The 26,820-nt window shown below is 49.0% G+C and overlaps 7 protein-coding genes across 7 annotated transcripts; 4 read left to right on the top strand and 3 right to left on the bottom strand.

Annotated features, from left to right (window-relative positions):
• Positions 1–75: 75 nt before the first annotated feature.
• Positions 76–1,159, bottom strand: FIESC28_03691 (uncharacterized protein; the record flags this gene model as incomplete). The annotated part of the gene is made up of 3 exons (XM_031157840.1): positions 76–697; positions 748–907; positions 997–1,159. The coding sequence occupies 3 exons, from the start codon at positions 1,157–1,159 to the stop codon at positions 76–78; spliced, it is 945 nt and encodes a 314-aa protein (XP_031018100.1).
• A 1,351-nt stretch (positions 1,160–2,510) lies between these two features.
• On the top strand, positions 2,511–3,502 carry FIESC28_03692 (uncharacterized protein; the record flags this gene model as incomplete). The annotated part of the gene is made up of 4 exons (XM_031157841.1): positions 2,511–2,543; positions 2,599–2,701; positions 2,758–2,892; positions 2,949–3,502. The coding sequence occupies 4 exons, from the start codon at positions 2,511–2,513 to the stop codon at positions 3,500–3,502; spliced, it is 825 nt and encodes a 274-aa protein (XP_031018101.1).
• Positions 3,503–4,278: 776 nt separating this feature from the next.
• Positions 4,279–5,229, top strand: FIESC28_03693 (uncharacterized protein; the record flags this gene model as incomplete). The annotated part of the gene is made up of 1 exon (XM_031157842.1): positions 4,279–5,229. The coding sequence occupies one exon, from the start codon at positions 4,279–4,281 to the stop codon at positions 5,227–5,229; it is 951 nt and encodes a 316-aa protein (XP_031018102.1).
• Positions 5,230–8,967: 3,738 nt separating this feature from the next.
• FIESC28_03694 (uncharacterized protein) lies at positions 8,968–13,228 on the top strand (the record flags this gene model as incomplete). The annotated part of the gene is made up of 4 exons (XM_031157843.1): positions 8,968–10,813; positions 10,866–11,198; positions 11,252–12,407; positions 12,457–13,228. 4 exons carry the CDS (start codon positions 8,968–8,970, stop codon positions 13,226–13,228), a joined length of 4,107 nt encoding a protein of 1,368 aa, XP_031018103.1.
• Positions 13,229–14,019: 791 nt separating this feature from the next.
• Positions 14,020–17,901, bottom strand: FIESC28_03695 (uncharacterized protein; the record flags this gene model as incomplete). Its single annotated transcript, XM_031157844.1, has 3 exons — positions 14,020–14,130; positions 14,265–14,609; positions 14,671–17,901. 3 exons carry the CDS (start codon positions 17,899–17,901, stop codon positions 14,020–14,022), a joined length of 3,687 nt encoding a protein of 1,228 aa, XP_031018104.1.
• A 3,108-nt stretch (positions 17,902–21,009) lies between these two features.
• Positions 21,010–22,786, top strand: FIESC28_03696 (uncharacterized protein; the record flags this gene model as incomplete). The annotated part of the gene is made up of 3 exons (XM_031157845.1): positions 21,010–21,122; positions 21,172–22,655; positions 22,710–22,786. The coding sequence occupies 3 exons, from the start codon at positions 21,010–21,012 to the stop codon at positions 22,784–22,786; spliced, it is 1,674 nt and encodes a 557-aa protein (XP_031018105.1).
• A 442-nt stretch (positions 22,787–23,228) lies between these two features.
• On the bottom strand, positions 23,229–26,036 carry FIESC28_03697 (uncharacterized protein; the record flags this gene model as incomplete). The annotated part of the gene is made up of 5 exons (XM_031157846.1): positions 23,229–23,549; positions 23,600–24,491; positions 24,547–25,736; positions 25,808–25,894; positions 26,016–26,036. The coding sequence occupies 5 exons, from the start codon at positions 26,034–26,036 to the stop codon at positions 23,229–23,231; spliced, it is 2,511 nt and encodes an 836-aa protein (XP_031018106.1).
• Positions 26,037–26,820: the final 784 nt, after the last annotated feature.

The raw sequence follows: 26,820 nt of genomic DNA on the forward strand, positions 1-26,820 counted from the left end.
TGTCAGCCAGAAACCCCAAACTCCGTGTACATACCCTCGAGTCCGACCAGTCAAGTTTCTCATCACTTCAAGAAATCAAAACTCAGGTGTTTTCGGACGAGCCGGGGGCGATGGAAGTTCCGAAGCTTGAGGGCTCGCTGCATAGGGCAAGTTGCTGAAACGCTGGGACTCATTTGCTTGTGTTGAGGACATAGGCGGTTGATTATACTGAGGGGCGGCATATGCAGGATTGACATAATCATAATGGGGCAACGACTGAGACTGAGGATGATAACCTCCTTGAGAAGGAACAGCACCAGGATGCTGTTTCTTGCGACGAATGAGCCAGATACCAAGACCGACAAGTGCAATGAGCGCTAGGCCTCCGATGACGCCTCCCACGATAGGTCCGATAGGCGTACTGGAGGACCTGGACTCGTTGTCTGATGAAGAATCGTTCGAATTAGAGGTCTGTTCGCCAGTGGTTGATGCTATGGTCGAATCAACGTCTATGATCTGGCGACTGATGCTCGTCTCTGGCGTGCCACTTGATTCCGTGCCCGTGCTTGATGTTTCTTCTTCTGACGTCGACGTTGGAAAGTACGTTGATTCATATATAGAAACCTCCATTGGGTTATTTGCGCAGACATACGCCGTGAGCTTCTGAGTGCCCACAGTCTTCTGAGCTATCATGCATTCCGAGAAGGTTGGATCCGTACTAATTTCGAGTAAGTCAAAGGAGAAGGTTAATAAGGATGAGTTACGAACCAGCATAACTGCTTTTTGTCCAGATTGTTGCATCTTGCACTTTCAGTTGAAGCATAGCAAGTTGTCGGCATCCATACAAAGCATCCGAAATTCTCATTGATGGTTTTGCAGGTTGTAGTCGTTGATGACGACGTATCAACACACAGCCATGTTTGCCATTCTAAAATACTATCAGTTAGTTTATCTGTGTTCTTGGACGAGCAAGGGGTCTTGGTGGTAAGAGAAGAAGGGGAAAGAAAGGAACCCTACCTGAAGTGTTATCGTTATATTGGAAGAAACCACAGTCTTGATAGACCTGTCTGCCATGAATAACATCTCGTTCGTCTAGAGATGCCAATTCAGTGACCATTGGGAAAGCCTGTTCAAGTCTCGAAGGATTTCCGGGACGAGTTTGTACACTTTCGGCCATCATGGTGATGTACCAAGAATATCGCGAATTTGGAACACCAGAGGTTGCTTTCGTTGAAGAGAAATTCTAGCTTGTAGAAACAAAAGGACTAGCACTCACCTTGGGCCTTCACCCTCTTAAGAATGAAAGCATAGAGCACAAGGACCAAATATTCGAAGGATCACCCTGCATTCTATGGCTTTTTGACTAAGGCAGACTTCAGAGAAAACAGCCCAATGGGCAACACCAGACCACAGCCTGATTTTATTTTTGTAGATAAAGGTGCATATATCACATATGAACTAAGACCAAATGGAACGGATTGTTTTATTTGAGATTGCAATTATTGGTACATCCTTGCTAGCTGAACAATTCCCATGTGCGTTGCCGTCATGAGGCTTTCTTCACCCAATTGTTCACTTTACCCTCTTGGTACCCTTGATAGTGCAGTATAGCCGTATGAAGTCTCAGTTTCCTTAGAGGATAGCTCGGGCGCATGTGGTCTGGGCTGCTAGAATCTGGCTGAGAAAAGCAAAGTCTCGAATGTGTCGCTATGGCAGGATTGTTGATGTGGTTTGGGGTTCAAATCGCTATAGGGATTTGCGACTATGTAGCTAACGCTACAACTCCTGGTTATAGAGTTGCAGTACACGTGAGAGGAAGTCATATTGTTTCTACGTTACCTGAATATGGGACAACCATATATAAGGGACATTTCCTCGGCGACTCAGACTGGGGCTCGGATGGATGGCAGTCTTAGAGCCATTGTCATGACCACAGTGATTAAGTACAATCTGTGGCTAGTAGCAATACCAAGGATAGCAGCAAGATCTCACCAAGACTCAAAATTTGATATCCCGGCGTCAGGGTGTTAGAAGAACTGGCCGCCAAGAGCATAAAGACGAATAATTCAGTTACCTCATACGAGCCTAGAGAAGCACGTAGGCTATTCTATTTCGGGTCCCTAATCCTAAGAGGACAATTATTCTGTTAACCTACGTGCCCAGGTCTTATCTCTTTCTCGTAGGTTGTCGGTGTATGAGACGATTGGAGGTTATCACATATCAACTCGGCGAACAACCGGACATGAAAACAAGTATAACAAAGGGAACAATTGTCTTGAGTTATTCCCTTTGTACATAAGCATTTGATCCAATTGGTTATTCTGTCCTCGTTAGTTCATATAATTGATGCATGCCTATGGTAGGACGTTACCGTTAAGGCCGATGTCGGCGATGCACCCAGCTTGAAGCTTCTCCTCACCAACATGACCGATACGAAATGTCAGGTATAAAGAGACCGCAATTCCGTCATTGAATTTCAGACTTAATCTGATAGATTAATCCAGCCAACAATCAATCAATCAACCACAATCATGACAGATCAAAAAGATAGATGGTCTGCCAACGTTTGTCTCAATCTCTACTTTTTGATACCTCGCTAGGCACTTACACGGATTTTAGGCATACCAACACTCGGCTTCTTTTGTTCCCAAGCTTGCGACAAAAGTTATTTCGTGGTTAGACTTGCAGAAGGATGATATTCTCCTCGACATCGGCTGTGGTGGTATGTACTCTAGCCCACATCCAACTTTGCGGCAGTTGAGCTGATTGTCTATACAGATGGCATATTGAATGCCGAATTTGCCAAGATCCTTTCGCAGGGGAACGGCTCAATGCATGGTATCGATAGCTCGGCATCAATGATCAAGGCTTCCCAAGAACTGTGCAAGGATAATCAGAATTCCACATTCGAAGGTAAGGTCTCCAAGACCATCGCGTCATTGTTCACAGCTGACTTGTTGACTTCTTAGTTCTGGACGCTACGCAACTTATCTCAAAACCAGAGCTTCAGAAAGGCAGCTTCACCAAAGTCTTTTCCAATGCAGCTATGCACTGGATTCTACGTCCCGAAGAGACTCGCGCCCAGTTCTTCGACGGGGTATATGCTTCACTGGCTCCTGGCGGCACCTTCGTCTTCGAGATGGGTGGCTTTGGCAACGTTTCGGAGATGCGCGCTGCAATCCTAAGCTCCATAGCTCGACGAGTGGGTATGGAGAAAGCTCTCGCAGCAGACCCCTGGTTCTTCCCTGATGAAACATGGATCACGAGTGCCCTTGAAGCAGCGGGTTTCAAGGTTGAGCGAGCAGAGCGCGAGTGGCGGCCAACTCCAGCCGACAAGGGGGGCGTTGAGGGTTGGACCAGGCTGATGGCAAGTCAATTGCTGGATGCCGTCACTGATGAAAAGGAACGAGAAGAGGCAGCAAAGGAATGTGTTGATGTGCTTCGTGAAGTGTGTCGTAACCCTGGTGGTGGAGAAACAATACACTATGTCAGATTGAGGGCTATAGCTCATAAGCCCGCGTAGCAACAACAAATTTCTTTGCCGCCATATAGCCTAATTGGTAGCTTAAATCCATAATGACAAGGCAAATCCATATTGTATTGATATTGAGCCGTTGTGAATAGACAAACATACAACTTGGGAGTGCCTGACCACTGTAGGGTAGCCGCAGTGATTAGTCATTTTCGCCAATCGAAGATTCCAGGTTCTCTGCGTCAGCGTTCCGCAGTTGCCTTACCATTCAGAACCACATGCACCTGCCCCGGATCAAGGGGCAACAAAGCCCAAGGCACCTGCCCTTGACGTGGACTGATGGCCGACTCTAAAAGCGATGGGTTTCCTAAACACCACCAAGTTCGCATCGTGAACCTCTAGATAACGACGTCATCGTTAGACCCTTGACATCTTATCCACTCCTGTAACGCACTTACACACCGAAACCCACGTCTTACCTGCAAGTCACTTACAACACGATGGCTGAACACGATGCCCTTGTCTTGTCGTATAGCCACCTGCCAAAGTTTCCCAGAGCAGACGATGCATTGCAGATATTGAAAAAGGTGGCTTCTATTGTGAAACCTATAATGCGAGCTCGTAATTGGAAAGTTCGACAGTTGGCAGAGTTCTATCCTGATCAACAGAATCTTCTCGGTAGGTTTTACTGTGAGCTCTGGGGTTGACTGTCATGTTAAACGCAGCTGACAGGTCTCAATATAAATCGAGGAGCCAAGATATGTCTTCGCTTGCGGTATGCAGGAGATCGTACCCTGTTCATGCCCCTTGAAAACATTGTAGATACTATGCTCCACGAGTTATCTCACATTGTTCATGGTCCTCACGATGCCAAGTTTCACGCTCTCTGGGATCAACTCCGAGATGAGCATGAACGGCTTGTCCTCAAGGGCTATACCGGCGAAGGCTTCCTTTCCGATGGACGACGCCTTGGGGGCTCGAGGATGCCACCGCATGAAGCCCGTAGACTGGCCAGAGAAGCTGCAGAAAAACGTCGATCCCATCCCGGGACTGGGTCAGGGAAGCGTTTGGGAGGATCGGCCCCGCGCCCAGGCGAAGACATTCGAAAAGTCATTGCGGATGCTGCTGAGCGGAGAAGCAGAATTCTCAAGGGCTGTGGTACAGACAACCTGAGTGAAACTCAGATTCGGAATATCTCTGATACTGCTACAAAGAATGGTTTTCGCACACAGGCCGAAGAAGATGAGGCTAACGATGCAGCCATTGCTCAAGCGCTGTGGGAACTGGTGCAGCAAGACAAATCGGTCGAGTACGGGAACTCTTATATCCCTCCCACAGCAGACAATCCTACTGGAAACGGTGGTGGAACAGTAATCCCAAATGGGGGACCAAGCCGTAGTTCAGAGAGGTCTAGAGAGCCTCCAAGTTGGACATGCGACACTTGTACTCTGCGCAATCCTGCCAATTATCTCTCTTGCGATGCTTGTGGGATGGAGCGGTCCGCAAGGCCAGGGACACAACCGGTTAAAGATAACCGCCGATCCAGATCGCCGGTATCCGAAAGACAACCTGCTGTTATTGACTTGACCCAGAGTCCGCCACGAGATCGGCGACCCTCTGCTGCTACGACATCACGAAAATCGAAACCACCAAGTGCAGTCCAAGGAAGTGCATCATCAGGACCTCAAACCTGGGAGTGCAGCTATTGTGGGACGGAGATGCAAAAGCAATGGTGGACATGCTCAACATGCGGGAAAATGAAGGACAATTCACGATAGTTAACCAGAGAATCGCATTTTCCTTGGTCACTTAGAGGATGGGAAACTTTGAGGACGAATCAATGCCACGGACCCCTGGTTCTTGTTTCTTGCTCTGTCGATCAACAATGACTTCATTGACGCTCGCTGAATGGAAACTCGTGCGTCTTGGCTTCCAATCATCAAGTGGACTTTTTTCCGAGACGAAGGGCCAAGATGCAGGGGTCAACCAAGATCGTGTCTTGAGATTCTCATAAAAATATGACGTTAAAGAAGACTTTGCAGGATCCGGAAAAGCGCCGATTGGAATTGGAGATGATCTGCAAGGCGGGCTTGGACGCCATCGGGGGGGCTTGTTACCAACTGGACCCTAGCAGAAACCGGTGGGTTGGAAGACTTGAAAGAATCGAATGAAACAACTGAAGAACTGTTTACTACTGTACGCTTGAAGCGGCTGCTGAAGGCCGACCTAACTTGGGAGCCGATGCAAGTTCTAGCGGTAAACTTGGTGAATTGCATGATGATGGATCTGTTAATGAGTCAGAACTGTACGCTGAGGCCTGAGAGGATTTTGACTTGGTTTAAACAATTCCATAGCGTTAGACTACCTGACACTTAAGAGGCTAGGTAGTAGAAATCGACGATGCGTATTTGAAACGTGCATAGAATCGCACAGGTACTTTTTTCAAATTGAATTAGGACCTGGCTATAAGGTCTAGATGTCTCTGGAATCAATTCTAGACCACGTTGAATTACCACAAATAGACGGAAGTATGCAGCTAATTAGTTCAAATGCCTTCTTCGGAGGAAATTGTGCATTTCACTGTAACACGATCAAGCACTGAGCTGTCAGCTTCGCTTCTTCGGCGATGGGTACGGGCACAGTAAGACTTTCAGTTGCGGTCACAGTGTGCTGATTGGTCGTGTTACTGAACATCAAGCAGATACTGGACAGTAGCTAGGACGAGCTAATTACTTTAAGGTAGCATAACGTGCGAACCCCATATTGTATCCGGAAAGATTTGCTTTTATATCCCAGATTGTGTTTTGCTTTATTCAACCGTTTATAACTCAAAAGTGTCTTCGTGCCTGAAAGCCCGCTCGCCTTATTCGTCGGCTCGCACGATCTCCTGTGTCGTGCATCAACGGGTGGGTACGTTGCACTCTTGGTAGGTTACAGGGCCAGATGGGGATGCGACTCTAATTGCAACCACATCAAACCAGATAGTGTTATACATACTGTAACAAAGCTTAGGTTCTCTACGGATCCTTGCCAGCATCACACGATCCCGACGCACTGACAGAGACACCATGATGAGGCGGTGATACCATATTAAACCAAAAATGTCCAATCTCTTATGGTGCAAAAACAACAATCTTGAAAAGACACGCTTGGTTGGGTATCGGTTGTTGGAGCTGTAAGTTGCCTTTAGTTGCACGGCGCCGACGAATTCCGAGCAGATGACAGGCGGCTCATCCTATGATAGGCGGGTTCGTTGGGAAACCAAAAGGTTGGCGGCGACTGGTAGAATGATAGGGTATCCCATCCATATTATGCACTACGCTGTAATGGTCAATGTTATAAACCCCATGATGGATTTTGGGTTTCCGTGCAAAATCCCATTCGATAAAGTGAAGCCTAAACAGGAGGACAACGATGAAGATGTAACCGCAACGCAACGGTAACTCTCGCGCTTCGGTTCCAACGTCGAACGGATGAGACGGGTTAATAAATTCCGATCACGTAAGGATTCCTTCGTTTACGGGTCGTTTAACTGGTATGCCCTGGTTGCGGGGATCGAGGTTATCCGTTCCCATGGGATGGCCCTTGTTGTGAGTTAGACAAGGCCAGCCAGACCGCCCTATTTGTGCTTACTTGTTCTCTTGTGCTGTATCGAACTGGGCACAAATTGTTGACTGGCCTAATTTTGAATGCAAGCGTCTAGAGCCTCGAGCCTCGTCCGACCACCTTCGGCTTTGAGCAAGGAAGCGTTTTGTCCGGGCTTGGTTTGTGCTCATTTCCACGTAAGGCTGGTGTTTACCTGTGCTGTGCAGCAGCAGAACTGTACCGTGTGTCTGCCGTGTGCCAATTGGGCCAGTGAGCAAGTTCGAGGTGCGACATACGTACCGAGTTAGACTGGACTGGAGCCACCTCGGATGCTGGTGAGCTTGGAGGCGCCAGAGCTAAGGAGTTAGCCTGCGATTCTGGTTCTGGGCTCTCGTAGATGTTGGTTTCTGCGGCCAGGTGTCTTGCCTAGAAGCAGAGGTAGGATTCGATTAAGTTTAGGGTCATCGGTGCTGGGGCTCTGTAGCAATACGTCGTAAACTGCTCGTGTTGTGTAGTTGTCGTGTCTGTTCACCGCAGGAATCAGGGCTTGAAACTGGAGCCGATGCTATGCCATGCTACTCGGGTTAGGTGAGGTAAGGTACAGTCGTCCAATACTGTCTGTAATCATGCCTCGATCGGCATTTCATCAACAAGGTAGGGTGGGTCCGGCTGTGGAGGCGATCCCGACCCTGGACGAGGCCGCGGCGCTCACACTGGTGAACAACCGACTTCAACCGCCCCACCCACCAGCACTTTAAAGTGGAAAGAACCTCCACTCCCCACTCGCCCTGCCCCCGGCACCCACCCCGTGCAGTAGAGGAGCAGAGGAAGACCTTCTGCGAGGCGCTGGAAGGGGTCCGACAGTGGAGGTCAGGGTAGGGTGTTGGACCCTCTCTTTTACTGTACTGCAGACTCCCTAACTCCTCTCGATGGGATATGGATTGGATGGGACCCCGCCCGCTGGACCGTAGGTAGACTTGTGAATTGCTGTAGTTTGTAGTGTAGGCTCGGGTACCTCTTGCCTAAGACCTACAGTATCGTGCGTGTGTGTCTGTGTACCCAGGCACCCCAGAGCCCAGAGCGAGCATCCCGTCAGGAAGGTGTGTCAATTCAGGGTCCTTGCTTGTCCTTGCCGCCTCGGGCGTCGACTTCTGACTGTAGTGAAAATCAATGCCTATTCCTTTCAAATGCTGTTGCACAAAACCAAAACTTACCATTTTTCTCTTCTCTCAGTCCTTTGTTCTGTCTTTCGGATATCTGTGGCTGCATTGCATTAGCAAGCAAGCATCTGATCTGATCCAACTTGCCGAACTGTCCATCGCGTCTCTCCTCCCATCTCAGCTAAGCTCATTCTGTGAAAGCTATCATCTCTTGCTTGCCCAGCTCTACAGTACGATCGACATAACTTGTTCAGGACGCCTGTCTTCTTCAACCAATCTCCTGATCCTGATCCAACTCATAACACAGAGACCTGGTGTATCAACTTGATCTGCGACCATTTCACCTCTCGCCCAACCACAGCTCTTCTCTTGTTCCTGACAAGCCGACTAAACCGTCTCAACACGCCCTTCAAAGTCTAATCCCGTCTCCGTCGACGCCGTACCCAGACAAGCTAGATCCTGGGCTACGCATTGCTTGACCTTTACGGCACTTTTTCCCCTCTGCGCCATGCCAATTCTTCGTCGACGGTCACTTGTCGATTCCTAGTATATCAACTCCACTGACACTTGCTTTTTGACTCGTCCTGGCGAGGTCGAGACCGGCGGCGCCCTAGCCATTGTTTTGTCCGCGGCCATTGCAACCGCAACTTGCAACTTTCAATACATCCTCTGCTCATACGCTCGCTGCGACCTGTGAGCATTACGTTTTGTTCACGAAGCAAGTCACGCGAAAAGGCGTTCTCTCTCCATGCCTTGTAACGCAGCACCGACATGAGCCCTCCCGCACAACCTCGTGACAGCAGCCAAACCCGAGCTATTAGGCCCGCAGGGACTGCTCACGATGCCGGATTCCCGTTGACTCGCTCCGAACCTCATCGTAATCATATTCAAGCTCCTGTTCCTACCGCTTTTGACCATGCGCGACCGAGAGCTACCTTCGATCTAGTGAACGATATCAAAAGTCAAGATGCAACTCCGCGACCATTCACCGGAGGCCGTTTCCTCAGAGACTTTGGTGATGCATCACGCTCACCCACACAGAGTCCTTTCCGCTTGACGATGCCGAGCATGTCTCCTGGCCAGCTCGCATTCTCAGCAATGCAATATCTACCCGTACCAACCATGGTTCTTAATAACCTCAAAACGGTTGTCTTAGCGAACGAGGCAATGGGTCGAATGCTGGGACTTATCACAGACACTTCAGAAGATGACGATACTCTCTCTACCATCGAAAACCTCCGGGGCCAGACACTATCTCAAGTTGGTGTTGATATTCTCCAAGACGGACAACCTGTGTGGGCAACATGGGAGGCATTCCTCGATTCTCAAGTGGAAGAAATGGGCGTGCGAACTGCAGCAAAGGATTCACGACGGCCTTCCCAATCCGGGGGCGATGCCACACCCACCGCGAGCACGATGCCCATCCCCGAAAGGCGCCCGAGCCCACCCTCTCGCAAGCCGCAGGATTCGATAGTTGAGGTCGTGATTACACGTAAAGGCGTTAACAAACCGACGCTTGATAAACTCTTTGACCCCAAAGACTCCGATTCTCAGATCTATGCCAAAATGATCATTACTATATGGGAGCTGGAAGATCACCAGATCTTCTTTACACTTACTTTTACCAGCACAGAATCTCCACCATCAACTCTTCTCAACAACAACAAAAGAGCCATCGCGAAACCGAGTATACTTGAGGCTGCCGAGCGCAAATCTATCACCCACTCAAATCCATCGTCAGTTGCGTCAAGTCGAGACTCCAACTCGCCGTCTTTTCACAGTCCAGGAATCGTCACTATGTCCTCCAGCCCTTTCCCACCGATGGGCCCCCCTTCGGCTGCGACTCATTCGAGCACACCATCACTACTTCAAAAGATGTTATTAATGAAAGATGCCCTTCTGAACAATACCCAAATGCCCATTCTTGCCATGTGGAAGGATGGTAGTGTCACATTCCCAAATACGGCTGCTCGAAAGCTTTTTGAGAAGGAGGCACCACTGGACACATCCCTCAATGGTTTTGAACTCATGCGATACTGGCATATCTATACCGAGGACTTTTCAGAGCGCCTTGAGGTTGACGAAATGCCCATATGCAGGCTACTAAAGACAGAGAAGCCTTTTACCGGGCTCCGAGTCGGCATGTATGATGAAAACAGAAGCAGGAGAGTTTACGATGTGCTTGGCGAGGCAATTCGTGACGATTCAACTGGAGAGTTCCTTGCTGGTGTCGTGACAGGGCGTGATGTTACTGTCATGACAGAAGAAATCACGCAGATCAAGGAGCGAGACGAAGAAAGATTTAAGCTTATTTGCGATACTATGCCCCAATTAGTTTGGACAGCGACACCGGATGGCCTTGTGGACTTTTGGAACACTCGGTTCTACTTGTACACTGGCCTAACACCCGAGAACAGCCTTGGTAAATCATGGGTAAACGCTTTTCATCCGGACGATCTGGTTGAAGCCAACAAGCGATGGCAACACTCGCTTGAAACAGGCGATAGCTATGTGACAGAATATCGATGCCAGAGCAGAGATGGTGAATGGCGCTGGTATCTTGGCCGGGCGATGCCTCAACGAAACAAAGAGACCGGCAAGGTTGAGAAGTGGTTCGGTAAGTGTTCCGCCACTACTTACTTCGAGATATAGCTCACAATGCCCGACAGGTACTTGCACCGATGTTCACGAAAGCATTCAAACCAAGATGGCCATGAAGCGCACCCGACAACAGCTCCTTAGTGTAATTGCTCACTCTCATGTGACAATCTTCACCGTAGACCCCAACCGAAGAGTCACAATGCTTGAAGGCGCCTTGATCTGGAACAATACCCATGAGGAGAACCATGACGGAACAAGATGGTTTGTAGGAGAGAACATGTATACCGTGTTCAACCGCTTGACTGCACAACTCGCGGACGGGGAACGCCCCAAATTCCTTGAGCCCATCGAGCTTCTCCTGGATGGAAAAGCTACTGAAGACCTTAAAGAACACGGCATAGGTAAGGACTGGGTGCCTAGTTAAACCTTGAAACATCTTGCTAATCTCATGAAGACGACCGTTGGTACCGAACTCGCTTCCTTCCCATTTTCGGCAAGAAGTCTCAAGAAGGAGACGCCCCGAGCACCACCTACGTCGAAGGGGTTATTGGCGTTATTATGGATGTGACAGAATTGAAGATTCGCGAACAGGCATTGGAGAAGCAGTCCAAAGAGAAGCGAAAGGCGATGGCGAACGAAGCGGCTGCCAAGGAGGCCAATAGGCTAAAGAGCCAGTTCCTCGCCAATATGTCCCACGAAATTCGAACGCCTATCACGGGAGTACTAGGAATGGCCGAGCTGCTGATGGGAATGGAGTTGGATCAGGAACAGCAAGAATATGTCGAGAACATACAGAGCTCAGCGACATCTCTTCTTACCGTTATCAACGACATTTTGGACTTCTCAAAGGTGGAGTCTGGGCGACTAGACATCGAGGAGGTGCAGTTTTCCCTGTCACACATCGTCAAGGAAGTGGGCAGAATGCTACAGTTTGCTGTCGAGCGCAAAAACCTCGATTTCCAATCAGACATTGGCGATGGCATTGAAAACGATTTGGTTGTTATCGGAGATCCCGGTCGCGTACGACAGATTCTCACCAATCTTCTCACCAACAGCATAAAATTCACGAACCAAGGATATGTCCGATTCTCAGTCGTCGCGGAGAAGGAGACATCAGAATCTATCGAAGTGAAATTCACTGTGGAGGACTCGGGCATCGGTATTCAGGACGACGTCCGGAAGAAGTTGTTCCAGCCTTTCAGCCAGGGTGATGCTTCAACTGCCCGGAGATTTGGCGGTACTGGATTAGGCTTGACTATTTGCAAGAATCTGTTAGATCTCATGCATGGCCGTATAACATTGGAATCGAAGGTCGGTATTGGAACTCGGGCGACGTTTTGGGTTCCATTCAACAAGCCAAGCGGTCCGGCTGAGGCGGGCCTGGCTAATGCAGGTGCCATCCCCGACCGGCTTCAGTCGGAGTTGAGCCTGTCTTGCAATAGTTCGGAGTATGACCAGATTGTTGGCACTCCTCCAGTATCTGAAGGAATCCAGGCAAGCACTTCAGGATCACGCCGAGCTCGTTTTGGCATAGCATCAAATTCAAGCTCCGACCAAGAACTCCCATCCGCAGAGCGGGCCAAAATCCATGTTTTGGTAGTCGAGGACAAGTAAGTCGCCAACATATCCGTATGAGACAACCTGGCTAACCGGCAATAGTCCCATCAACCAGAAGATTGCTACCAAAACAATCGGGAGACTTGGATTCCAGGTGACAGCTGCTTGGAACGGCAAGGAAGCTCTTGAATACCTTGGCGGCGTTCAAAAAGGCATCAACCAAAAGCCGGATATCATCCTTATGGATGTGCAGATGCCCATTATTGACGGCTACAAGTGTACTCACCTTTTGCGACATCACATGCCTTACAAACCTCTGGTTCAAGACGTGCCAATTGTGGCCATGACAGCATCAGCAATCCAAGGAGATCGCGAAAAGTGTACTAAGGCCGGCATGGATGACTATTTAGCCAAGCCGGTCCGGGGTGTCATTCTCGAAAAGATGCTTCTAAGATGGTGCCATGCTCGCCGCCGGGTACCGACAGCGCCGGATCCAACAGCCTCAGACTGCTCAGAAATGAGTGAGCATTGTGACAATGCCGACATTCCTAACGTTGGCATTGACGACGACGATATGCCACGTCCGGCTGAGGAATTCAACGGCAGTCCTATTACACCTCGACCGTTGACGACGAACGGATATCAAAACGAGCCATCGCCCTTCGACTCCACAGAATTATCCCTTCAAGTTCGGCGTCAAGAAGGGGAGGCAGAGTGGTCTAACAGACTACAAGAAACAAAACTTATCGATGCGGCAGGTGGATCATCGAGCTACCGCAGGAATTCATATCACGAACTACAAACAGGGGATTCGTTGACGGAGGAGAACGTTAACAAGCTAAGAAGCGAGAATCAGTCGACAACCCGTCGATAAGTGAATGGAACCATTAGTGGTAGTACGGAGCCGCCGACCGATCGGTCCAACCGAACCGACACTATAAAAGCACTTTATTATATGATCGTCGATCTATGCTCCCCCTGCTGGGGGGGAGTAGACTCCACATTTACCAGATCAGATCTCACGTGGAATCATCTTTTTTTTACCCAGCTCTTCTTTCGGCTACAGCATTTGCGACAAAAAAGCGTGCATGCATTAATCAATACACGGTGGATATGGCGTTGAAACGGGTTGCCGCTCACATTCGAGTGCGCAGGAGAACTTGGCAGAGAGCATAACGGGGGAACCATGCGTTGAGGTTTCTATTCCCTTGTTGCGCGTTTGACTTATAGACGGTGTCCATCACTCTGGCAAAAACGGGAGCGGGAGCACTTCTTTTCTTCTTCTTCTTCTTCGGCATGGAGCAGAAACATGCCTCCAATTACATAGGCTGGGGGGATTTTATGTTTTCAAAAAGATAAGGAAGGGATCATTTTAGTAACGACGCAGTAGGAATGACGAATGACGGAACCGATGGAAGATACCTTTCTTTTGATTTGTTTTAATTCAACTATTTGAAATATTAAAAGATCTGCTATAATGGGCAACCTGCGCCCTGATAACCCAATCACACCGCTCGCTATGAATTGTTGTGTATAAGCAATTCCCTTGATGCTAATTTTGTCGTCAAAGGTCGTGAAATATGCGCGTTGTAACCAACGCATGCAGTCAATTGATGCCCGACAAGGAACATATTGACTGATCAACTTCCCAAAAGGTGGCTTACATTAGACCTCGGTCTCGATTCCGGGCTTATTGGTGTGGTGTTCAAAGACGCTAGAAGCTTTGTCTCCAACGCGCCCGAGCTTGCCCTTGATCCACTTAGCTGTGCGAGGGGCCTAAGTTCATCTGTCAGCTCCGCTCTTCTGCTTCGATGGTGTTGATGTTGACCCTCCTAAAAGCGGGAGGGCGTAAAATAGAAACATGGGAAACACGTGGGATCATAAAAGGGAGGGGGGGTTGGAGAGCTTACCTTCCACTGCATAAGACCCCGATGCTGGCGATGTAGCCGCCTGTCTCGACGACGGTAGTCCCGTACCTTGTCGATAGGTCCTTGTTTCTGGTCGCTGCTACCATCCGGAACGCTGTTTTGTTCCCCCTCTTCGTCCTCTGTATCCGAAGAGCTTGAACTAGAATCAGAGTTACTGCCTATGGAGCCTGAGCGAACACGGCCATGCTTCTCTTCGTCTTCAGAATCCACAATGCCAGCTTTCTTTTCCTGATCGCCAACTTCGAGATTATCGTGGGCCATTTCGATGACTTCCACAACATCTCGAAGGTGATGGTCCTTGCTCGCCCATCGAGAATGGGCACTTCCCTGTTTACGTGTTAGCAATAGTTCGGCTTTTGCTTAGATAGGGTTTCCAAAGGGAACATACCAGACCAGCCCAAAACGTAAGCTTCAGCTTGATCGTACCCAGCTTCTCACCGCACTCTTCCAAGCAACAAGACGTAGCCCGCTGGAAATCTCCTTTCCAGATTGGTAGTTCCAACTCTGTCTCCTCTTCGTCGACAATGTCCTTTAACCATAGAACAGCAAAGGCGGCGGTATCATCCCCGAAGAAGCCCTTGTCTCGGAAAGCAATGGACATGCAGCTGCTATATCTTGAGGAGACGGCCAAAGCAAGCGATTTGCCTCGCTTTGACTTCCAAGTAACTGTTCCCTGATCCTGTCCATCGTCGTCCTCTGTGTGCATCTTTGCACTGCTAATATGGGTTCGGAACTTGAGCTTTGACGATCGAAGATCCTTAGGGCAGTCAACAACTGTGGCGGAAGGTTGCACTTCAACAGTGCCATATTGCCAGCCCAGAAGATTCCTTGGTGCTTGGAGTTGAACGCTGCGCCATACAAGGGAGATACGAATACGTCCAAAACCAACACCACCAGTCAAGGGCCAGAAGCTCATGACCTGAGAACGTTCGCGGAAGACCTCCGCAAGAGGCAGATGGACAATTCCCAGTAAAGGATCGTCCTCTTTAAGACGGGCATCGCGAGCCGTGATAAAAACCTCCGCATCTCGCCAATCGCGAATGAATCTTTCGCAGCCAGCATTGTAGAACGGTTTGGCGTTTTGAGGCTTTGTCCTTGTCTTGAAAATCTTCCGGTGATTGAGGATGACGGTGCAGTATGCGCTTGGCAAGCCTTCGCCAGTCTCCTCTTCGTCGGTCGCCTCGGCATCGGTTGCAGCTTTACGCTTGTTGAGTCGCTCCAGTTCAAGGCCTGTGATGTTGTGGATCTGGACGCTCAGTATACCACTCGGGTAGTCATCAGGAGGGGGTGCCGAAATGATCATGGCGTCTTGCTCGGCCTTGAGTTCCTGTGCCATTTGCTGCTCAAGCTCGCTGGCGTCACGCTCCTTCTTGTTGCCCTCCTTGTACATGGTCTCGCGAAGCTTGCGCTCGCTCGATTCCTTGACAGTCTCCTTCAGTTGTTGCATGTTGCGGATTTCGGGGTTATGTGTCTGCTTCTCGAACTGGCATTGTTGAATCCGGGTCTTGGAGTAATAACCAACACTCCAATCCAGTTTCCCAGGCATGTCATCACCCGACTTCAAAGCCCTGAAACCATCCGAGCGATGCCACATCTGTCCGTTAGATCGATCATCCTTCATCAATTCTTTGATTGGTAGTTCGATTCGGCCGAGGTCGTCGTCTGCGGTAAACCTGTCCGAGTCCCACAGCTGTACGCGCAGTCTCTCGTCTACGTCGAGTTCCTGTGGTGTCACCAGTAAAAAGCAAGTCTCATCCCAACAAGGCTCCATTTCGTTCTCCAGGACTCGCGTCGTCCACATCACCTTGCCGAACTTAGCCCAGCCAACCGAAACATAGCCGTCGGAGCTTCCCTCCTTGATAAGTGGAATACCAGAGTCGCCCATTCTGAAGTCGTAGCCGCGTTTGATGTTGATCACTAGCACGCCCACTGCGTTGGTATCCTTCTTAAAGTCGTCACCAGCAAGCATGTCTTTGAGGTCAAGTGTCAGACTCTTAGGTGCAACATACTCAGCCATAGCGGCGTCGACAGAGGACTGAACAAAGTTGCTGATGAAAGGAACGTCCATGATGTTGATAGCGTGCTTGCTCAGAGGCACACAACTCACGTTTACCTTGGGCTGACCAAGAAACGTAAGAGTGCACAAGGCAAAGAAAGGAGGGTCAGGAGTCAGTTGAAGTCGCATACGCATGGTGCCGATAATCCCTTGTAGGTCGACCCAAACCGGGACCTTGATATTTCCTGGAAGATAAAAGGCAAGGTACAGGTGCATGTCCTTGGTTCTCTCCTTGAGGGACTTGGAGGATGAGCGTGTGCGGTATGCGAATGCGATTTCAAGATTGACAAAATCGCCTTCCTCGGCCTCCATACCGTCTTGAATAGCAGCACCAGTGTCGCTGGATTCACCGTCCTTCTCCTGTGTGTCCTCTTCACTTTGCTCTCGAGTCATAAGCTGCCCATCTTCGTCCACGGCTCTGGCTGCGGCTCCGGTAGGGAGCCATCGGACACCAAGGATGCGAATAGACTCGCTTCCTTGCCCGATATCATCGACACTGACCATGCGAACGAATTTGGGGAGCGAGGCCTGCATGACGTCCTCCAAAGTATCTGCAAGACTGGCAAAAAGGTCGGGGTTGATAAGAGGCCAGACAGAGCCAATCAAGGAGTTGAGCCAAACAGTTGTCTCGGTATCATTCTGCTTGGATGCTTGGACAACACCTCTTCGGTGAGCATCCCAGACTTCGTCATGAAAGATGTTGTTAACCTTGTTGGAAATCCATTCCCTAACTGATACCACAAGGAACCAGATGGCTCCAGTACTGGCCGCGGCTATCGCCAACCAAAGAGAGCCACCTACGAGGAATGAATTAGCTTTGGAGCTCTGCAATACTCCATGTCGTACCAGTCGTTCGAAAGTAATTGCACCGCCAAGAATTAACGCAACACCGGCAAGTCCAAAAGTGACGCCGGTTTTGTTGATGGCTGCGAGTTCTAGACGGAGGGCATCAAAATCCGGTGGGGGAAACAAGTCACCCATAGCATCATGGCTCTGTTGGATCTCTTGCTGCTCGCGGCCAAGTTGTTCGTCAGATTTGGTCTTGTTGTCTGCACCAGTCGCTGTCCTGTCTGTCGTACCAAACGTAGGGTCATTGACGCCTACTTCTTCGAGTGCGTCGTCGGTAAAATCGTGAATTGTGACAGGAAGATGGGTAACAGGGTCAGTGACTTCTCGCTGTGCCCTCTCTCGCTTGCTCTTTTTGAGCTCCTTCCGTCTTTGCTTGGGATCTGATGCCTGGCCAACTTGTGAAGTGTCCTGCATCTCTTCTTGTTCTTGTTCTTGCTGATTATCGCTCCTCTTGTCGTCATTTCCTCCATTGGATTTGACGGATTCTAGATTGGCCCCGCCATCTTCTCTTGACCTTTGCTGTTGAATGTAGTCATCTTTGTTGCCGCCGTAATCTCCAGCTTTTGGTGAAGGTGGAGAATCAGGTCTGCCTTCAGCTGCATCTTGGCGGGCAGTTCTCTCTTCTCGATATTTGGAGATGGTAGGAATGGGATGTCTGGCGCTGTATGGGGTTGTGAAGCGACGATGCTCCTCCGCGTCATCTCTTCCAGACATTGTGGCGGGTCGCTCTCACAGAAAGCTTTAGGGAAATCGAAACAGTAGCGACAGATTAATGGTGTGAAGACAAGAGATTGGCAATTGTTGAACTTTTAGAGTTACAAGTGAAGCTAAATTGGCACGAGGAAGAAGAAGAATTGGCCAAGAACAAGACGATAGTACAGATACTATGTAAGGCAGGTAGAGATGTCATGGCATGAAGACAGTTAGACAGGGTAGGTGGGAGGGAAAGTGGTGAGCTACTACGTCATAGGATAGTGATTGGACCTTCCATGCCGGTGTTTCCTTCTTGGCGTTACGATGTTATAGAAATAAATAGATCTCCATCGCGTACAAGCAAGTATTCTTTGGTATTCTCGAGCTTAGCGAGTCAATGCTTGGTAGAAAAAAACTTCATACTTGGCATAAGCTTGACGGTGATAAACCTCAGATACAACACCATTCTGGAAGCTAACTGTGCCACAGCGCCAGCCTAAGAGGCGTTAGCTGAGTTAGCGTGTTTATACTGATTGTAGCCTGTTTATACCCGAATGTTTCGGCTCTCAGGCTTTTCCTTCCAAATTAGTCTCGTCTCAATTGTCAATTGGGTTCTGTACCTGTATTAGAACTGACCGTCTCGTCTTGTCTTTCTTGCAATCACTTCATCTCATCACATCACATCACACAGACTTGCGCACAGAAGTTGGGCTTTCTTGGCATACGCAAACGCGTCAACTTGCGGGGAGCCACACTACGTACGCAGTCAGTGTCCCTGGCAAATGGTGGGGTATCGAGATCGTCAACCTAGGAAATTTGTCATTGTTTGATGGGAAAAGCTTGTCGCTTTGGATATACAGTACCAACAGGCAATGGTAAGTAACTCTGGGTCTCATTAGGTTGATGCTACAGATTTCAATCCTGTCCTAAAAGCAGGTTTTAAGTCTAGTCGAACCATACTGTACACGACAGCTGACGGATATAATGGTCCGTTATCTGCAGCGATGAATTCATACTGACCGATCCAGCCTTTGTCGTTCGTTTAGGTTAGATACTCGTACTTGCGGCTGTTAATTCGGGTTTGCGCTAATGTTCAAGTAGTTAGACATGGCTTATTACCGAAGCGACACAATCTCTTGCAGACTTTCATGTGAGGCTTGATTATCCGGGCTTCGTTCTTGACTGTTCGGCCCCACTGCTCCGGCACGGGTCCGATTGCTAACCAGGCTAACCTACAGAGAGCACCGAGGACAAGGTCAAGGTAAGAGAACTGTTGGTTCGATGCTGACGATGGGTTCCAGTGTTGGATCGGCCACGATGAAACAAGAGGCTTACTTGGGTCACGCGACCTAGCCAGAAATGATCGAATACAAGAAACCCCCTGACTTGAAAATCAAGACTTGTCATAAAGACTACCGGTTCTCTAACGATGACATAGAAGCTGGCAAGAGATCTACCCAAGCATATGCTCTTACGGAATACAAACACAGTCTCAGACTGTAGTCCGACGCAAACAAGTGATGCCGAAGCTAGCTTCAGGTGACACTGTACTGTCGCACCTAGGGATGATAGAAAACGTTGGACAAACAGATCTGCGCAAGATTATTCATCCCTCACTCGCTCTTGAACAAATAAAAAATCAAGATGGGATAACGGCTAAGCTTTGTGTAATGTGAGTGTGACTGCAGGCGGTCTGCTTTTTAGTGTGGACCGACTAAGCTTCCTGCGACGTTAGCAAAGTTCTTGGCTTTGGATTCGAAACTCCGGCCGAGAAAACGGGAGGAGAGGGCATAAATGTCAAGAGAGGTTGTCGAATGACAGTCATTCGATTTTAAAGGTTTATATCACCGTAACGAGGTGCAGCCGGTCCATGACCTGCATATGTACTTGAGTTGTTGGTTGGTATCATCCTTGGAGTCGCTTATTTATCTGCTGATTCCCGAGTATTCGGTTGTCTTTTGTCTCCAGAAAGGAAGTGAATCGTGGGATTGGAAACAATGAAATCATGCCAGGGCCAAGAATAAGATAGTGGAAACTAGCGCCGTCACAGTGCAGTAAAAGAGGTTGGGCAAGGCCCGTCGTTGGTTGCATCTTGGGGTTTTAAGCGCCCGGGACAATAGCTCGGAGACCTTTAGGACACTTTACAGGGCGCCTCTTCAGGGTCCTCCAGTCGGTGACTGGCCCAACGGGGCGTTGGTGGCTTTAACTTGCAGCGTTCCAAATTTATTCAACCACTCACAAGCTGTAGAGCAGTAATGCCCAGGCCTCTAATAGGCGCCCAGGAATATGCAACCATTTTGGTCTATCCTGTCGGGTCTCTAATGGGATGAGTTATGCAGTACAGTACAGTAAAAGACATGGAAGTAAAACCACATGGACCCCCAGGTTCTTTTGCCTCTTTTCAATACCTATTTCTCAAGACTTTTGCGACAATCAACTCCTTGTCCCGATACAGCTATATCACCATTCAAGTTGCATTGAGAAACAACCCCTGGTCTCATTCTCATACCTGGGTCAACTAGTATTAACCGCCCCGCGAAACAGAAACACTTGGAGTATCCGCATCAAGGAGTAACTGTCTCATAGCAAGCAACCCGTTATTGATTATTCTTTGCCCCCCCTCTTCTGTAACGTTTCAACTTCCGCTGGTGTATTCACGATATCTCGGCATCCACCTCTTCCGTACTCGATCTGGCAACTCGATACCTCCTGCCAATACGCATTATACCTCTTTGGACAAGGCTGTTGAGTCGCACCTGCATCAGAACCTTCGGATTACGGATCTTTCCTCTTTTCATTGACAACGTCTGTTCGTTTATGAACCCAATCTCTCTCGCGATCTCATCCGAACTTTTCTCAACCTTCTTTTGCTCGGGTCGCTCTCTTGTCATCTCAAGCCGTCCTCAACACCACTGGCTCCTCAGCCACGACTTTCGCTTCCTTTTCTGCTGCTGGATCAGTGTTCTTTTTTACTTCTTATAAGGGTTGGTTACATCAATTGATCAACTCGTTTTTTTTTTTGTGTCTTTCCCTACTCTTTCCCGAGAGGTTCATCTACAGCAGTCCTGTCGCCGGCCGACCTGACTTCGACTCTCATTTAATTTACTTATACAACATAAAACCGCAAAGATGGGTGCGCAACTGGGGTTCGTTGAATTAATAAAGAAGCAGTTTGCGCCTGGCAAGCTGCTCTTCCACTTTCTTTTCTGGACGTTTCATTGGGGTATCTTCGCCTACGGATGGTAAGTTGTTAACCTCTCATGGATCAAGACTCAACTAACCCATCATCAGGTGGAAGCAAGCTGCCGATGCCAGACTTGCAGGTCTTAACACACTCAAATTCTCAGTATGGATCTCGCGAGGTGCCGGTCTAGTTCTCAGTGTCGACTGCATGCTTATCCTTCTCCCCGTATGCCGAACTATCATGCGTTGGATTCGACCCAAGATTCGCTTCCTCCCACTCGACGAGAACCTGTGGATGCATCGTCAACTCGCCTACTCCATGCTTCTCTTCACCTGCCTTCACACAGGTGCTCACTACGTCAACTTCTACAACGTCGAACTCACCCAGATTCGACCCGTTTCCGCCCTTCAGATCCATTATCAACAACCCGGTGGTATCACTGGCCATATCATGTTGCTGTGCATGCTGCTCATGTTCACAACCGCCCATGCTCGTATCCGCCAGCAATCATTTGAGACGTTCTGGTACACTCACCATCTCTTCATCCCCTTCTTCCTCGCTCTCTACACCCACACAGTCGGATGTTTCGTGCGTGATACTGCGGAAGGTATCTCACCATTCGCTGGAGACGAGTTCTGGGAGCACTGCATTGGTTACCTCGGATGGCGATGGGAGCTCTGGACTGGTGGTTTTTACCTTCTCGAGCGTCTCTGGCGTGAAGTCCGCGCTCGTCGACAGACAAAGATCACTCGTGTCGTCCGTCACCCCTACGATGTCGTAGAGATCCAGTTCAACAAGCCTTCTTTCAAGTACAAGGCTGGTCAGTGGCTCTTCCTCCAGGTGCCTTCTCTGTCCAAGTACCAGTGGCACCCTTTTACCATCACTTCATGCCCCTTCGACCCTTATGTGTCGGTTCACGTTCGACAGGTTGGTGACTTCACCCGAGAGCTTGGTGATGCCCTTGGTGCCGGTGCTGCTCAGGCCAAGCTTTACGATGATGTCGATCCCATGGGAATGTACGAAGTTGCTCTTCAGAACGGTGACCAGATGCCCGCCCTACGAATCGATGGACCTTACGGAGCTCCCGCCGAGGATGTTTTCGAGAACGAAATTGCTGTGCTTATCGGTACTGGTATTGGTGTCACTCCTTGGGCCGCTATTCTCAAGAACATTTGGCATCTTCGCAACTCTCCCAACCCTCCTCGCCGACTTCGACGTGTTGAGTTCATCTGGGTTTGCAAGGATACTGGTTCATTCGAGTGGTTCCAGACTCTGCTATCGTCTCTCGAGGAGCAGTCCAACGAAGCAGCACGCATGCCCGGTAGCACAGGAGTCGAGTTCCTCAAGATTCACACCTACCTTACTCAGAAGCTGGATATCGACACCGCTCAGAACATCGTCCTCAACAGTGTCGGTTCTCAGATGGATCCCTTGACCGAACTACAATCACGAACCAACTTTGGTCGCCCTGACTTCCCTCGTTTGTTTACGACCATGCGAAACGGTATCTTGGACCGCACATACCTCAACGGTCTAGAGTCACATATCCGCACAACAGTTGGTGTTTATTTCTGTGGTCCTTCAGCTGCTGGTAAGTTCCATAACTATCTATTCTCAATCAAGTCCATGCTAACATAATCTCCAGCTCGTGACATTAAGGTTGCATGCAAAGCAGCAACAGTTCCCGACGTCGAGTTCCGATTCTGGAAGGAACACTTCTAAGCTTGCGATCGTTTTGATTACTTTCTTTTTAATATCCAGGATACCATCAAATACAGTAAATTCTGCATATAAGCTCTCAAGTCCACTAGTCTAGGTAGCGAAATCTTGAATGCTATGATAATGATTCAACCAAACTACTTTGCCGGTGGCAATGAGTTCGCCGGCATTTCCTTGATATGGCAAATTCTGCACCGTCTTAAATGTGTGATCGTCCTGTTTCAAGTATTGTCTTCGGCATGCCAAGTATCAGAACTGAAATTCAGACGCGGCCCGGAGTATGCCCTGGTATAAATACCTATAGTAGCACGCATATACATATGGTAGGGCCACTATGTGCCATGCACCCATGAGAAATAATATAACATAGTATTTATAGCTAGCCAATATCGGCATCTTGGCACACCCTGGTATTTGTTTCAATCTCCGCTTCTTGTTTCCCCAATTAATACACATAGAACTGTTGTGTAAGTGGCAGGGTCTCTGCAGGCGCTGCCTCACAAACCTCCCCATCAGCTTCAACAGTATAACTTTCTGGATCAACATGCATCCGAGGTTTAATATCGTTATGTCTCATATCACTCTTGCCGATATCACGGCATCCGCGGACTGCCTCGACACGGCTGCGTAGGCCGTAAGAGGCTATAGCACCCGTTTCGATAGATGCGGATGAGACGAACAGAATGCTTGTCGAGGCGCAGTGTTGTGAGAACATGGGTCGAGCAATAATAGGCTGAACTGTTGGAATAGAGGCGTTGGGGTCACCCTATACAATGTTAGTAACTTGTTAACAAGAACATTCAGAGAGATTATTACCATCTGAGCATATGCGATATGTCCGCCCTTAAGGACATAGCTAGGCTTCGTGCCAAACCACGCAGGATCCCACAAGACAAGATCCGCAAACTTGCCAACCTCGATGCTTCCAATAATATGACCAAAGCCTTGCGCAATGGCTGGGTTAATAGTATATTTGCTCACATAGCGCTTTACTCGCGCATTGTCGGCTCCTGTGCCTTCGTCTTCTGGCAACCAACCCCTCTGGACCTTGTTCTTGTGCGCCGTGTTCCACGTTCTCAGAATGACCTCTCCACAGCGTCCCATTGCTTGCGAGTCGGAACTCATCATGCTGATGGCGCCTTTATCGTGCAGTACATCTTCCGCCGCGATGGTCTCGGCACGGATACGACTCTCGGCGAAAGCTACATCTTCGGGAATATTCTTGGATAAGTGATGGCAGACCATTAACATGTCTAGATGCTCGTCTAGAGTGTTGCGTGTAAATGGTCTTGTGGGGTTGGTGGACGATGGGAGGACATTCTGATGCTCGACCACAGAGATAATATCTGGTGCATGACCACCTCCTGCACCTTCAGTATGGTAGGTATGGATGGTACGGCCCTTGAAAGCAGCAATGGTAGATTCGACAAAGCCAGATTCGTTGAGCGTGTCTGTGTGGATAAGACACTGAACATCAAGCTCATCACAAACACTCAGACAGGCATCGATAGCTGCTGGTGTACAGCCCCAATCTTCATGCAGCTTAAGACCACACGCGCCAGCATTTACCTGATCGCGCAGACCCTCTGGGGAGCTATCATTGCCCTTGCCTGTGATTCCGACGTTGATGGGAAGTTGATCACATGCTTGCAGCATCTGTCGCATGTAGTGAGCTCCGGGCGTACAAGTCGTTGCGTTTGTGCCAGCACTGTTATCATGATAAGTCTCCGAGATAATGTTGTACGAGGGGAGAGTGAACCAACCTTGGGCCTGTACCACCACCAAGCATGGTTGTAACACCGGATGCAAGTGCTTCTGGTACTTGCTGTGGACAGATAAAGTGAATATGCGTGTCGATTGCACCAGCGGTAACAATCTTTCCCTCGCCTGCAACGACGTCGGTGCAGCTGCCGACCACCATTCCTTCTGTCACGCCATCCATGACATCTGGATTACCTGCTTTGCCGATTGCCACGATCATACCTTCTTTGACACCAATATCTGCCTTGTAGATACCTGTCCAGTCCACGATGAGGGCATTTGTTACTACTAGGTCAAGAGTCTCGGCGTCTGATCGTCCAGTCGCTTGACCCATTCCCTCACGCAGAGTCTTTCCACCACCGAATTTACACTCATCGCCGTAAACGGTCATATCGTTTTCAACCTTGATCCAAAGGTCTGTGCTTCCAAGACGAACGATATCGCCTGTCGTAGGGCCAAACATGGTCGCGTACGAGGCGTGGTCCATCTGGAAGGCGTCTATAAAGGCCATGTCTCCTGCAGGCTCTGGCTTGTAAGCATACCCAGCTTCTTGTAGCCGGGCAAGGATTTCGTCTGCACGTGAGAGATCAACGACACCCGATGCGAGGTTGTTACCACCACGGATTATACGGTTACCACCGATCTCAACCAGAGTAACGGTCTTGGTATCTCCAGGTTCGAATCGCACTGACGTTCCGGCTGGAATATCAAGACGGTAGCCGTATGAGCGAATACGATCAAACTCAAGTTGTGGGTTTGTCTCAATGAAGTGGTAATGAGATCCAACCTGAATAGGTCTATCTCCTGTGCTTGTCACTTGGAGACGGATCCTCTTTCTTCCTTCACTGAGAGTGATCTTCTTTGTCTTGACAGGTATCACTGCACCAGGCTGCCTGTCGAGCTCGTACTCCTCTGTGGCCGCCATAGGAAAGGCACTATTATCTGGTACGGGCAAAAAGCTTCCGTATAGAGCTCTCCTCAAGTCTCCATCGTCTGAGCTGATTGGATTATGGACTGTGACGAGGTATGTTCCAGAGGGAAAGGTGCCCTCGACTTGGATCTCATGAAGGGTTGTGCAGACTGAGGGCATAACATGACGACGTCCCAGCATCGTCGCACCCAGCGCCATCAAGTCAGAGACAGTATGGTTTCCATCTCTGATAAGTTCATGGAGGTTATTAGCGATGAGAGCCTACAATTCGTCGTGTTAGTCACAATCTCACGATTGAGTAAAATATCTCATCAAGACTCGATATTACTCACCACAGCCTCGGAATGGTTCAACTTGACGCCTCTCGCCAATCTTCTCTGAGCAAGCAGTCCCAACTGTGAGATGACTAGCTTGTCGATCTATAAAGCGTGTTAGAGTGCTGATACTCAGTCTCAGTGTGCAACAACCCTGCTACGGCCATGTCTCCAACCAACGACATGACTCGACAAACTGGGTCTAGGCTTAGCGGATATAACGAACCTCTTTAGGTACCAGATGCATGTTTGCGATGGTACTGTAATAAACTATTATGGAAACAGGTTTAAAGGATCAAGATAAAGAAGGGGAAGAGTGAAGAATAGGTAGTAGTAGTATGGCATGGCACCTTTTTCTCGGCACGGAATAGCCGTATCAGGCCTGGACCTGGGCCTGGTAGGCCTTACTTTCCACCATGACTTATTCGGGCGTAACATGACATGCCCTTCACTCTTTATTTCCCCCACTGTAGCTTAAAGATAACGGCACTTTCTTGGGGTTCCCGTCTTATTGATAAGTAGAGGTCGATCGATTGGTCACATACTTGCGCCCGTCCTTGACAGGGATTTACATCAGCGAATACTTCCGATTCAAACTGCCATTGGCTCCGAACTTATCGGTTGTGTACACTGTTATACATATTCGATAACGCTTCAAAGGATCTATCTTAATTGGTTTGTATTTGTAGAGCAACCAATTGGACACAAGATACTCTTCAACAAGTATAGAATACCAAGACGCTTGGCTCTAGGTCAAGAAGTCGGAGTAATTCTCTCACTTCAAGGTTCGTAGTTTAGATAGGCATGTCGGTTTCTGTTATTTCCCGCACTCAAGCATAGGTCGCGAGTATTCCATCACCCTCTTATTAATATACAGTTGTAACTCAGCCACTTCAGCTTCAGCTCGTAGTCTTTATGCTGTATCCATTTCTTTAAGTAAATAGTAATTGGTGGTATCTTCCAACACAATTGATCAAACCTCAACTCCGATTTGTACCTTCAAACGCCTTTCCTCGGATCAACATCTACCA

This window comes from Fusarium coffeatum, assembly GCF_003316985.1.
Source record: "Fusarium coffeatum strain FIESC_28 chromosome Unknown BRIP53273_contig_77, whole genome shotgun sequence".
NCBI lineage: Eukaryota > Fungi > Ascomycota > Sordariomycetes > Hypocreales > Nectriaceae > Fusarium > Fusarium coffeatum.